General features: G+C 35.3%; 1 protein-coding gene across 3 annotated transcripts in view; it reads right to left on the bottom strand.

The window, feature by feature from the left end:
- Positions 1 to 13589, bottom strand: part of BRD7 (bromodomain containing 7) — a 36895-nt gene that overhangs the window by 11651 nt on the left and 11655 nt on the right. For all 3 annotated transcript variants that reach the window (XR_009049770.1, XM_057713064.1, XM_057713065.1), the window contains exons 3-7: positions 12057 to 12186; positions 11659 to 11716; positions 8910 to 9054; positions 5725 to 5835; positions 716 to 900 (exon numbers count right to left, since the gene is read on the bottom strand). Coding sequence is in view for 2 of the 3 variants with exons in the window: in XM_057713064.1 (XP_057569047.1) it covers positions 716 to 900; positions 5725 to 5835; positions 8910 to 9054; positions 11659 to 11716; positions 12057 to 12186 (629 nt within the window). In the remaining variant the exon portion in view is untranslated. The remainder of the gene's footprint in view (positions 1 to 715; positions 901 to 5724; positions 5836 to 8909; positions 9055 to 11658; positions 11717 to 12056; positions 12187 to 13589) is intronic.

Here is a 13589-nt window from a genome sequence, read left to right as displayed (position 1 = left end):
AAGATTCACAAAAATGAAACTACCTCAAATATGTTTTAAAAGGGGAGGGGCATACAATTTGTTTTTTTTTTTTAAGTCCAATTTTTAAAATTCAACTTGTCACAAGTTTACTTTCTTTGCATTATGACAGCAGAAATCCCACACTGCTAACTAAAACCTTCTCCCAGAGTTGACAACAAGGGGCTGGGCATCAGAGCAGGCACTGGTGCCAGTGGGATGCACATGACTGCGCCCAGCCACACCAGCTGCTGCCCAGTAGGACCAGTGGTTCATTACTGCTCCCATCAGCTGACAATGAGTGGAAAACATGCACACACCTCAGCGACAGCCCATCTGTTTAAAAAGTAGCTTAGACTGTGCTTAGGCTTAAGTGTGGTCTCAACTCCTTTGTGGAATGAGGTGATGAATACACACTTTTTTCTTAAACAAAGTAGTTCCACTAAAATAAACTCACAGACAATATGAGTCCCTAAAGATAATTTACTGGTTTTAAAACTACTTTCATACAGAAGAGATATTCAGAACTATTTTCCAAACTGTGTTTGGACAATTCCATATAGTGCTTTGTATGAGAAGGGGGTATCAAATCACCAAAATGGAATTTCAGGACAAAACCCAACCAACCATGGATCCAAGGCAGGCCCCCAATCAGTATTTTCTCCCGTTACTGGCGTGAAAAAGATAGCTTAACCTTAATATTCCAAAGAGTCTTTACTTTTTATTTTCCTTATTGGGACTCTTGAAGCCTTGTGCCTCAGTGTCTCCAGAGTCTTCCCTCTCTTTCGGCCAGCTGCAGCTGTCCTCCCCACTCTGCGAGGTGTCTGTTCTATCTTTCTGCTTTCGACTTCTTTGCAAGTCTGCCATGAAGTCTATGCTCTGCTTCAGGCTCTGAATTCTCTCCTAAAAATATTCAAAAATATTCTTATTGCATGTTTGTCATTCATTTTTAAAGTAATGCATTTTTTTCCCCCACGAGAGTTTGCACTTGTCCTGTTATTAACTAGGGAAGAAAAACAATTAAATGTAATCATACCAACAGAGTAGAATATTTAGGAACCAGCACAATAAAGTCTATTCCTTCAATTCAGATAATTTCCAACACAAGAGAATGCTTATAACTTTACTGCATCATCAAAAAGTTCACAGAAGAGAAAGTGTGAGCAAAGACTATTTTTTGCAGCACTAAATTTAAAAAGTAAAATTTAGTTTAATGGTATGTTAAAATTTTACATTGAACAGAATGGTTTATCGTCTGAAACTGAAGAATTATCAGGTATTTAAAAACCCAGAACATGTGAACATGTGAAGATCCCTTACATTCTGGCATCCTGGGATGATCACAATGATTCCGGCATTTTTCTGTGTGAAAATATGCCTCAAGGAAGATAAAAAGGATGCTAGCATGGTTTCTTTTTCAGAGCCCATAATGTTCTAACCACAGAAGTACTGTTTTTATTTTGTGAAACGTGCTGAATTTTCCACTGCATTGATATGGCTATGAAATTTTCATCATTTTCATTGTGGTCTTGAGGTTTCTGGACAAATGTTAAAGAGGCAGATATGTTCCTCGTGACTATTCTGCCTTTTAATTCTGAGTGCTGTCACTGGATAAAAGATGGAGTGCAGTCTCCTTAGGGCTGCATAGCAACAGCAGGGAAGACTTCTGCAGAATAATAGAAACTAGAACTGGAAAGGACTAGAGGTCATTCAAATAAGAACAATGCAGCCCAGTAATGCTAAATGACTCACCTAAAGTCACAGAACCAGTGACTAAGACCAGGCCTCCTGTCTCTCACGATGGGACCTCTCCTCATCATACTCTGCTGTATTAGCAGTGCAGACTGTGAAGAGCCTCAACAAATGGGCCCCATTTTTACTGGACTATAATTTTTTTAAATAAATAAATTTATTTATTTATTTATTTATTTATTTATTTATTTATTTTAGTGGCTGTGTTGGGTCTTCGTTGCTGCACACGGGCTTTCTCTAGTTGCGGTGAGTGGGGGCTACTCTTCCTTGTGGTGCACGGGCTTCTCATTGCAGTGGCCTCTTGTTTGCAGAGCACAGGCTCTAGGCGTGTGGGCTTCAACAGTTGCAGCACATGGGCTCAATAGTTGTGGCTCACGGGCTCTAGAGCACAGGCTCAATAGTTGTGGCACACGGGCTTAGTTGCTTCATGGCATGTGGGATCTTCCTGGGGCAGGGATCGAACCCGTGTCCCCTGCATTGGCAGGCAGATTCTTACCCACTGCGCCACCTAGGAAGTCCTGGACTATAATTTTAAAATAATCTTAAAACTATTTAAATAATATATTTTATTGTAGACAAAGATATGGGTAGAGGAGAAAATAAAAACCTTGTTAATTTATTATCCAGAGAGGAAAAGTGTTAACAGGTTTAACAGTCTAGTATTTTTCTAAGCATTACATATATTAGCAAACTGAAATTACACTGAACATTTTGTAACAAGCAAATTTTTTTTTTGGTTAATAAACTGCAAGTTATCTCTCCCCCTGTATCATTAAATATTCTTTAAAATATTCTTAACAACTGTATAGTATTTCATCCCACGTACGTCCCATGGTTTAAATAACAACCCCCCTACTGGACATTTAGCTTATTTCCAAGTTCTGATATTATAAATAAAAACCTCCAGGAATCCCTATGTCTTTAGAATAAATCCTAGGAGTAAAAATATTACGTCAAAGGTAATGAGTATTTTTAAGGCTTTTGATGTTTGCTGCCAAACTGCTTTCTAGAAAAGTTGTAACCATTATTAGTGTTTGAAAGGTTCACCAGTATTTGAAATTTTCTCTGAATCCTTGGCAAACTGATTAGTACCATTTTAAAAAAATTACTAATATGATTTTTAAAAACATGTTTTAATACTTAAAAATATTAGTGAGTGTGATTATTTCTGTATGCATTTACCGACCACTTGCGTTTCCCCTTGTGTATGTCACTTAAGCCATTTCTTAGTCATCTATTTCTAGTACCTGAAATGGAGGTTGGCACATAGTAGGTACTCAATAATTGGTTAAATGAATGGGCTTAGATCACAAAAGTTCTCAGTAACCTTTTAATTTCCATTCTAGAATTTTATAAAGCAGAACCTACATTAAGAACATTTTCTGATTTTTAGAAAAACATAATATGCATAAAATTGAAGTAATTCAACTAGAGAAATTTTCTGAATTTCAACACAAGTCATGGAAAAAAATTGAGTTTAATTAATTTTACTTTGAAAGCAATGTCTTTCTTTTTTTGGTAACTAAAATGTCTCCAAATCAGCACACTGTTTATCAGTTCTCAATTTTACAAATGACTAAAGGGTCTGACTCTTTGCCGTTAATAACAGCTAACACCCACTGACTGCTAACTCACATATCAGGTATAATTCTATGAGGTAAGTACTACTGTTATGCCATTTTACATAATGGAAAAAAGGCTAAGAAAGGTTACATGGCCTGCCTAAGGTCACACAGCATCTCAAGAGCAGAGCAGGACTTGAACCTTGATTAGCCTGATCCAAAGCCACTTATGCTACAAATAATAATGTTGATACTATAATGCAGCATTTAGTATCTATTTAGGAGATCAAAAGAGTTATTCTGTGTATGTCTACTCTTTATAAAAATAACATATCTACTAATAGTCACTATTTGTGTGTAACTGAAACAATGATGAATGATTGCTCTTACAGTCTTTACACTGAATTCAAAAATAGTTATCTTTGAAAAGACACCATTCATGGAAGGGTGTACTGGGTTCTCTTGGGAGATGTGCTATTAAAAGAGTAACTTAGAAGGTCTAAATTTAAACACTTAAAAATCACTGTTGTAAGGATCTCTCCCATCTAAGGGTGGAGAGAACAGTCAACAGGAAGCTATAACACAGGATGGGTAGGGCTCCTCAACAGGAAGAGATCTGAAAAAAAAGGAAGACAACAGAGAGAGAAAAGGGAAAGTGGAAAAGAAAGTTTTTTCCTGTGCTTCCAGCCATCCCATCCCCAGTAAAATGCAAGAGACAGTGCAATTGTTTGCATGTTATATTAACCACATTATTTGAAGATGAGAAAAGAGTGACAGAACAAAGCTGAAAATTTTACTTGCATATGTTATGTTTGCAAATTAACTTTATCCTAAAAATTCAATGTACATATTTTGGAGTGACTAAACATTGCATTTGTTGGGTGCACTTTTACTTCAAATACAAAAATAACAAGCATTTGCAGGTTTTTAAAACTGGAATATGGCTTGGTTCTGGATTCTGAGTTTTTCTGCAAAGAGTGGGATAAACATTTTACATTCCCCTTTCCTCTGCATATTTTGCCAAAGATGGGTAACTGGCTTACATTATGGTTTCCCAAGTCTTTAGGAAACGGTAGGAATTGATGTTGTCTAAATATTAGGAGTGCAAGAATGATCATCAATCCAAATGTTTTTCTCTCCTCAGTTAAGTGTATCCAAGAATCTTTCAGACCCAAGCACACAGACACTAAGACATCTGCACACCAAGGCAATTCTTTAAATGTAAAACTGTGACACAAATGATCACCATAAAAACTGGAAAACCACGTGCCATCTACACGACTCATTCCTACTATCTTCTAACTCCCCTGAATTTGAGCCTGAGTCCTTAATTCCAGTTTCTTTCTCCTTCTCATACCCACTCATTTCTTCACAAAATCTCTCTCCTATCTTGTTCTTCTTGATCTCCTCCCTACTCTCTTATCTAAAATCAGCATATTAATGCTAGCAATTATCTTGCAGATCTCAGATTAAACCTTCTCTACAGATGAGAACACTGACACCAGGGGTGGTTAATGGGCCCAGGGTGGCCCAACGTCCACAAGTTAGTGAAAAAGAGCTAAAACTAGAATTCAGTCTTCCGACTTCCTGCTGTGATAAGGTGCCAGGTTTGTCTCAGTTAATTTTCCATCCTACTCAGAGCTGTGAGTAAAACCTCAAAAGACATGATTTATCTTGTTAGCTCTCCTCTTCCCCCAGCAGATGCACATGATCACCTCAATTTGCCCTTCAAGGTCTTTCATCAGCCACCGCTCTGAGATGAGACTCCCATCACTTTCTGCCACTATCTACAGTATCTCTGTTTTGCATAAGTTATCATGTTTAAGCTCCCTCATGAAGCTTGATGATGTGTCTGTGTCTCTGCACACGTTTCTCCCACGTAAAACGCCTTACTATGCACCAGTTCTTGTCCTTCAAAGGACAGTCTGCTTCTGTGGGGAGGTGGCTTTGAGACAATCCCAAGTTATTGCTCATTTGTATATTTTGTTTCTTCCTACTCGAAGGAGTACCTGTGCATCACCAGAACATTAGATTCCATCCCTACAACGGGAAATAGAGACCTTTCTTTCTGAAAGGTCTCATAACTCATGTAATCTATCCTGCCCTGGAATTCAAGCTGATGTCTGTCTCATAGCCAGTGTAAGTCTGTCTGGTGAGTACCAGCTCATCAGCCTCTAAATGACGAGCTACCAGTGAGGCCCAACATTTACTCGTTATCAGCTCCAAGTGAGAATCTTCCTGCTTTAATCTTCTTCTCTATGTTAAAATTTTTTCTCATTTAATATTTCCTACTTTAATATGATCTGCCTACAAAATAAAACCAGTACTGTATTGCATCTGTACCATTATGACCAAAAAACAAAGGGATATAGATTTTATAATAATTATTATTTATGACAAAGAATTCCTTTACCTGGCTAAGAATTTTCATTCCTGAGTGCAATAGCTTCTTTGCAGCTTTATAATAAATGGTCTCTGGTTTGTTATAAATCATAGCATTAGTACACATTAGTTTGAAGTTATCCTGCAGAGAAAATATTAGGGAGGAATGCATTAAAATGAAACAAAGTACCCTCCTGTCCTGGTATGAAATCATGCAGGTACTCAAAAAATTAAAAACAACCACCCCCAGCAAAAACAAACCAATAAACCCCCATCCTTTTCTATTATTGTTTACTAAACAATATTAACAGCAATTTATTAAGTTTTAAAATTCACTAACAAAATAAATACTGCTAAATTAATTTAAATATCTTACTATACTCCTTTCCAAATTCTTAAACATTCTATAGTAACTATATAAACGTTAGATCCTGAGATAAAATTTTAAAATGGGTTTCTTCAGTACAATCTTACTACACACAAAAAGAATTAGAAACAAATACTTCTATCTTACATTTAATAATTTTTAACTGTGTACTTCATTTAATTAAAAAATATTGTTAGGTTTTAAAACAAACAACTTCCCATTACTGAATTAAATATTTTATTTCAGATCTTGACTGAAAACTGGGACAATACTAAATTATCACAATACTTCCTATCAGGTTCAAATTAACTGAGCAAAGATGGCAAAACATTTACACTAATTTTCTTTTAAGTGTTTGGATACTATTATAAGCTAAACAAAATTTGCAAAATGTTGCAAAATCATGCCAACCTGAAATAAACCATACAGCCTCAAAGAGTTACAGCATGTAACTGGAGCAGGCAAATTATCAAAACTGTACTTTCGGTTTAAGTTTCAAAGTATGCACATGTGCTGGAGAACTCAATCCTACTGCATATTTTCATGGTTAAGTAATTTTTACATTGTATAAATGCGAGAGTGATTATGCCAAGGCCTTACTAAGTTAAAACGATAAAAACCCAACCAAAAAGAATCTGACCCCCAAATTCCTCCTCCAAATTTAAAACAAAATCTTTCAAGGCCCACTATTTAATATCTAGTGATGACAGCTTAGAACACTTAATGTAATGAAAATAAGTAGACTCAATATTATTTAAAAGCATATGAGAAGACTGATTCAAGGGTCACAATAAATTTGGTATTAAATTTAAAATAGAAAAAATGAAGTATATGTGGATCCTCAGATCTTCGCCAAGTCTCTATAGTCAGTAGGATTTTGCTAGGTCCTGGATCCCTAAGAATCTGACGAAAGCTATGGATCCACTCCTCAAGTACACACATGTAAGACAAAGGTGAACACAAAACTTTCATGTAATTTTACAAGGTTCCTGGTCCCCCCTAAAGGCTCATCCATGGCTACCCAAAGGACCCCAGGTTAAGAACCCTTGTTACAGATATTCTGAAAAGCTTCCATTCCATTAAGAATTATTAAATATATATTTGGGGGAAGGAGAGGCAAATGAGGGGAGACACTAGATGACTATTACACTAAATGACCACTGGGCCTATAACTGGCAAGAGAGTACTGGATTATTCTACTGATCACAGGTCTGATCTGTTAAGGCAATTTGTAGATTCCATGAATCTTAACTGTCATGCGCTAAGTTTTAATGGACTTTTGTGTAATGGCACTTTGTCATTCATAAAGCTGAATGACCTTTCTGCATACTCTTCATGTAATAATAAACAAAACACCTTGAACAGCCTAATAAGCTAGATAAGCTAATAAACATTACATTGGGCTATTGAATTTTCCTGAGGAAAAACTGAGGTAATGTAGAAAACTCCAAAAAGTTAAAAATACTTTTTCATTTCAGTTATGATAAATCTTAACCATTTGCTCAAAAACACTTAAGGGGCATACTTCTACTCCTTCCTGTCATCATAAGGGAACGATCAAAGGAAAAATATTCACAAAAAGGAAAAAAAAACTGAAAAATTTTCCATTAAGCAATAATAAGTTCAGAAATATCCTGAAATAAACAGTTCTAGCCTAATTTTCACCAGATGAAAAGCTGAGAAAAGTTTCCATTTCTCTGAATACAGAAGAATATGATTCAGGTTTTTCAGAGTGAAATATTATCTGTAAATATTATACATTCAAGTTGATAGTAAAGATAGGTCTAAATGCTAGTGTTATTCATACATTTCAACTGATCAGCGTGGATAAAAAAAAAGAGAAAATGTTTACTGTCTTATTTTTCCTTTTGTAACTGATTAGGGTCTAGCCCCTAGGTCAGGTGAACACTACAATGTTCACTGAGAAAAAACAAAGAGAACAGATATTATCTAAACCAGTTACATTTGTGATGATTTGGTACAAAGCAAATTAAAAAAGAAAACACACAGTTCCTTTTCTTAGGATGATTAAAATGAAAAGTATAACTTGGAAACCAACATATGTATTGAGGCTATTTAAAGATGGAAAAAACTTCAACTATAATATTAGGCAAATGTATCATCTTGGTAGCTTGTAGGTTCTTTGTAATTTTTAAATTTCTTTCTTCTCAAAGTTGAAGAAAATGCGCTAAACAAGTATAGCTGAAGTGAACTCAGGGGGCAAGACTTTCATTAAACTAGGAAATGTAATTAAACTTGCTTAGTATTCCTGGACAAGCCAATTTATTCTCTATTTTAGAAGATGTCTACAAATAGAAAAAGAAACTACTCTAAATCACCTTCCATTAAAATACTGACTTCATTCAATATCTTGTAATAACCTATAATGGAAAATAATCTGAAAAAAATATATATAATTGAATCACTTTGCTGTACACCTGAAACTCATACAATATTGTACATCAGCTATACTTCAATTAAAAAGATATATAAATTTTACCTGTATGATGTGAAATTAAAAATCAAACATCTTTTCATTTTAAAGGTTGAGAAAATATTTTATAGAACACATGAAATTCAAAATTTTACCAAAATCCACAAAATAATATAAGATAGCAGATGGCTTATTTTGTCTGGTTTCCTATCACCAAGGTTAAAAATGTTTTCTAAGACAAAAAAATACAGATTTTAGGTAATAAACTTGAGAAAAATTCTGAACATCAGACATGCAGATTTCCGCCAAGATTTTGTATATGTAGGATCCAAAAGTTTGACTCTCAGTTGAAGAGATGTTACTTTGTAGCACAGCTCAGTCATTCCTCCAACACAACATAAGTAACTAGCCTTACCTTTAGTTCTTCTATGGACTGGTAATCATTGTTCTTGATCTTTTCTTTCATGGTACTAAAATCCATTGGGTGTTTAATGATCATGGAATAGCCGGGAGCAATAAAATCAGTCACAGGAAATGAAAAGAAAGCACTTGGGTCTTTTCTGTGAAGACAAGAAAAAGGCAATTTTATTTTCACTACAAACAAATCTACTGGTCAAGAAGCATAAGTTAGAGGAAACCCTTCAGATTTAGAATTTGTAAAAGGCTAATGTGTTTTTCACTGAAAACTGAAGTAACGATTTTAACGACTAATAACTATATAACAAGGTTAAGATGTTCTACATACAAACTGTATCCTTAAGACAGAGAATCTTTTAAAATATGCAGCTTAATTAATCCACAGCATCTCTAACATAGGGAAAGATGGAACAAAATAAGAAATCTAGATGAACTAACCAATGTCTTGCACTCTGGGAGATTAGTAATATGCATTTTTATCAACCATAGAGGAAAAAGCAGAAATAATAACTATGAATGCACACCTGCAACCTTCCATGTTGGTTTCTAATTAGGCTTGGCCTCTTGGTGGGCCACAGAGCTGCTGCAACCTCATGAGTACAGCTGACTCTCTGTATCTGTGGGTTTCCCAAATGTGGATATGGAGGGCTGACTGCATTCACTGGACTGTTGCCATTTCATATAAGGGCCTCGAGCATCCTTGCATTCTGGTATCCACGGGGGCTGCTGGAATCAATCCCCTGTGGATACCAAGGGACAACTATATATATTTTCTTAATTCAATGGATACGACTTCTACTGCGCATGTAGGGGCGTGCTCAACAAAATGACCTTAAAAAGGTCCTCATAATACCCCCAAAGTTGAGACCCAGTGCTTTCTATCATAGGTTCTTAACTCTGGCTGTGCACGAGAAGTATTAGAGGAGCTTTAAAAAAAATTCCAGTGGGGGTGGGAGGCTTACCCTAGACCCACTACATGAGAATCTCTTGGGGGAAGGAGGGTGGTCCAGGCACTGTTTTTTCTGGGGTTGAATTTTGGAACTTCCAGGATAGACAGGGTTGTGAACCACTGCTCTATAATACTGTTATTTTCCTCTGGAAATCTGGCATATCGAACCTTTCTTACTCTAAATAATCAAAGCAATAAAAATAGTTTAAAAAATAATAATAGCAGCAATTTAAAGAATGTATTTACCACATGCCAGAGAATTGAGGTATTTTATATCTAATCCTCACAAAAGCCATCAAGGAGGTGGTATCCTCACTTAGAGATGAGGGTACTGAGGCTCAAAGGTCAAATGATTTGTTCTAGATCATAAAGCTGATAAAATACAGAGCAGGAATCTGAATTCAGGTGTGTGTGAACCTGCCTTTGTTCTTCCCAACAGGATGCCTAAGCAGTGAGACTAAAAAATACCAAGAACAAGCAAAAATGTCCAGTCTGGAACTTACACATCCACACGCATACTCTCCATGAAAGTTACTGTGAATAACACCAAGAAGCGTCTCTGGAGGACCTGTGCAGAGTAAATTATCTACATCCCCTAAAACTGGTCATTTTAATATAGAGTCCCACTTGGTTTGACCAAAAATGCTATTACTATTACTAAACTTGAAATATTATACTGTTTACCAGCATTTGTGCTGAGCCTCAAGGATGAAGAATCACTAAGGCTATTAAAAAAAATGTGGTTCTGGGTTCTAATTCCCAAAATATTCTGAGCAATGTGAACATCCTTAGACTAAGAGAGATTTCTTTTAAGGAGATGTCGTTACCCTATATTCTGGTCTTACACTGCAAGAAACAAAATTAAAAACTAGCCAAAAATGCTTTATAGTCATATATTCTAATTGAGTTGGAATGCTTAATACTTACCTGGTCACTCACTTGGGACAAGTAATGAATAATTTATTCAAGTGTAAAGGCTTGAGATGTAAATTTCTCAACTGTTCTGTAACACCAGTAATTTCTGATTTTCACTGCAAAGCCGAATAGGTGTTGAATACAGACAACACTAGAGGCATTATCTTAAAAAATTATTTATGATATGTTCTGGGGTTGACACGTAAGTCCAACATGGTGAGAAGAAAACTCATTGTTAAAATGCATGCCCTATACCCATGAGTCCTCTGCCAATAATATAAATGTATTTGAGCTAAAAAATCAAATTCTGAGTAAACTGAGGTATCAAAATAAATATTTTAATAAAGATCAAGTTATTCTTTTCCTTTTTAAGAGCTTGACATTGGTTTTAACAAGATATTGTAATTTTTAGAACAAATTTCTGCATTTAAGAGAGGGTCACAAATCTTATTTATGGTATTTTGTTTTTTCTCCCAGACTTGGTAATTGCTGAATATTCACAGCAGTGATAAGCACTACACAAGCACACAGAAGGTGTTTTCATCTATTAGCAAATGGAAATATCTATATCGTTTAATCCTGGTTTAAAGCTTTAACATCAGAACTTACTTTAGATTAAGCAGAAATTTGCCATTAAGAGTATTATGTAACACTCTTCAAGCTGCCAGTTAAAACAAACCAAATGAGAACATCTAAAAGTCAGCCTCTTAGAGTACTTCTATTGCCAGGCAAAATATTTATCATCCACTTTAAAATCAAGTACATCTGGATATAGGCCACAAAATGTGACTTTAAATAATAACAGTAATAAAAAGACGTGGTTTGGATCCTGTATTTCCCATTTCAATTTCCATGTTATAAAAATGTTGGACAAAACATTCACCTCTGCAGTTGTCTCATCAGTTGATTCAAAGCTTCTTGCAGGGGTGTCTGTTCCACTTCTAAAGCAAAGAAGAAAGGAAAAGCATGTTTTAAAAAGGAAGATTCTAGAGAGTACTGTTTAGCTTATTTTCTTCCTATATATAATTTATACTCATCATTAAATATGTCATATAGAAATCCCATTTATCTTTCAAATAAGTTGAAGTACAAGAATATCAAGTTCAAAACTGAAGCTAATTTAAAGCTCTTAAGCAGTGATATAAAGAAAGCTTAAAAAAAAAATTAACAGCTTTTAAACTTTAATTTAAAAGCTAAAAACTCAGTCACTTTCCCTGGCTATCATCCTTAAAATAATTTCAGCCTCCTCATTCAGGGCAGTTAATTCAGAGTTATTCCAACCTTCTTGTTTGGCTAAAGAGCTTGCAAGAGGCTTCTCAGGAGGCAAGTCTAATCCTACAGGGGCCTGACACTGGAGGTCTTTTTCTGCCTCATTGTCCACACGGTCCCGATCTCGCTTCTTTTTATCCTCCTAAATGGAACAAAGGGAGACAATTTAGAAATACTTCAGAGTCGATACCTTTAAAACAAATCATTTTCATTTCAGTGGAAAAAAAATAAGACACCACTGAAAAGATTATTAATAATGAAATCTTAATGTATTTTACTGCCATCTACTGGAAAATGAGAGAATATACTCATAAAGGGGAAAAAAAGTGCTTCTATATGCTAGAAATAAACAATTAGAAAAATAATACTATTCACAAAAGCAAGATAATATACCTAGGAGTAAATCTAACAAAAGATGAAAAATTACGAAACATTATTGAAAGGCCATTGTGGAAGACCTGAATAAAGGAGATATACCATGTTCATGAACTGAAAGATAGTCAATTTGCTCCAAAGTAATCTATAAATAAAATGTAATGTCTATCAAAACTGTAAGACAGGATTTTTCATGAAATTTGACAAGCCAATTGCATAATTTATCTTGAAGAGTTATTCATCAAGAATAATCAGAACAGTTCTGAAAAAGGTCACAATAAAATGTCTTATCAGATATTAAATATTTGTATAAAGTGATAATTCAGACAATGTGGGTCTGACACAGGGCAGACAAACAGACCTACAGAACATATCACAGAGCCCAGAAACAGATCCATGCACATAGAAAAGTCCTGATATATCACAGAGTGGCATTATAAGTCACTGACAAAAGGGTAGTGCTGGGACAACTGGTTACCTACATAAAGAATGTGAAATTAGATCTCTACCTCGTACCACATGCAAAAGTAAATTTAGATAGATTAAAGACAATTTTAAAACTTGAGATAAAGTATAAGAATCTTTTTTTTTTTTTTTTGGCGCACGGGCTCAGTTGCTCCACGGCATGTGGGATCTTCCTGGAGCAGGGATCGAACCTGTGTCCTCTGCATTGGCAGGCGGATTCTTAACCACTGTGCCACCTAGGAAGCCCCGTAAAAGAATCTTTATGACTCAAGAGTAGGGAAAGATTTTTGTATCTATAAAGCTAAAAGATAGCTGTTGACTGAGAAACACAAATAAAGTATTAGCAAAGATTACATAAAGAGCATCTACAAATTCATGTAAAAAGGCAAAGAACCCAACAGAAATGGGTAAAGGAGATCACAGGTAGTTTCCAGAAAAAAAAAAACCCAGAAATGTTAAGAAACATGAAAACTAGCTTCAAGCTCCTTGGAACTCTGGGAATTATGAATTTAAAAACTGGAAAGCACTTCACACTTCTATGATTGGCAAAAATTAAAATGTCTAAAAATGTCAAGTTTTGATGAAAATGCGGAGAAATGGGGCTCTCATGGCTTGCAGATGGGTGGGTAAATAGGTACAGCCATTAGGAAAACAACCCTAGTGAAGCTGAAGCTACCTTTGCCCTACTTCTCAGCTATTCTACTC

This window comes from Hippopotamus amphibius, chromosome 16 (genome assembly GCF_030028045.1).
Source record: "Hippopotamus amphibius kiboko isolate mHipAmp2 chromosome 16, mHipAmp2.hap2, whole genome shotgun sequence".
NCBI lineage: Eukaryota > Metazoa > Chordata > Mammalia > Artiodactyla > Hippopotamidae > Hippopotamus > Hippopotamus amphibius.
The sequence above is the reverse complement of the archived record's forward strand: the minus strand, read 5'-3'. Positions and strand labels throughout refer to the sequence as shown.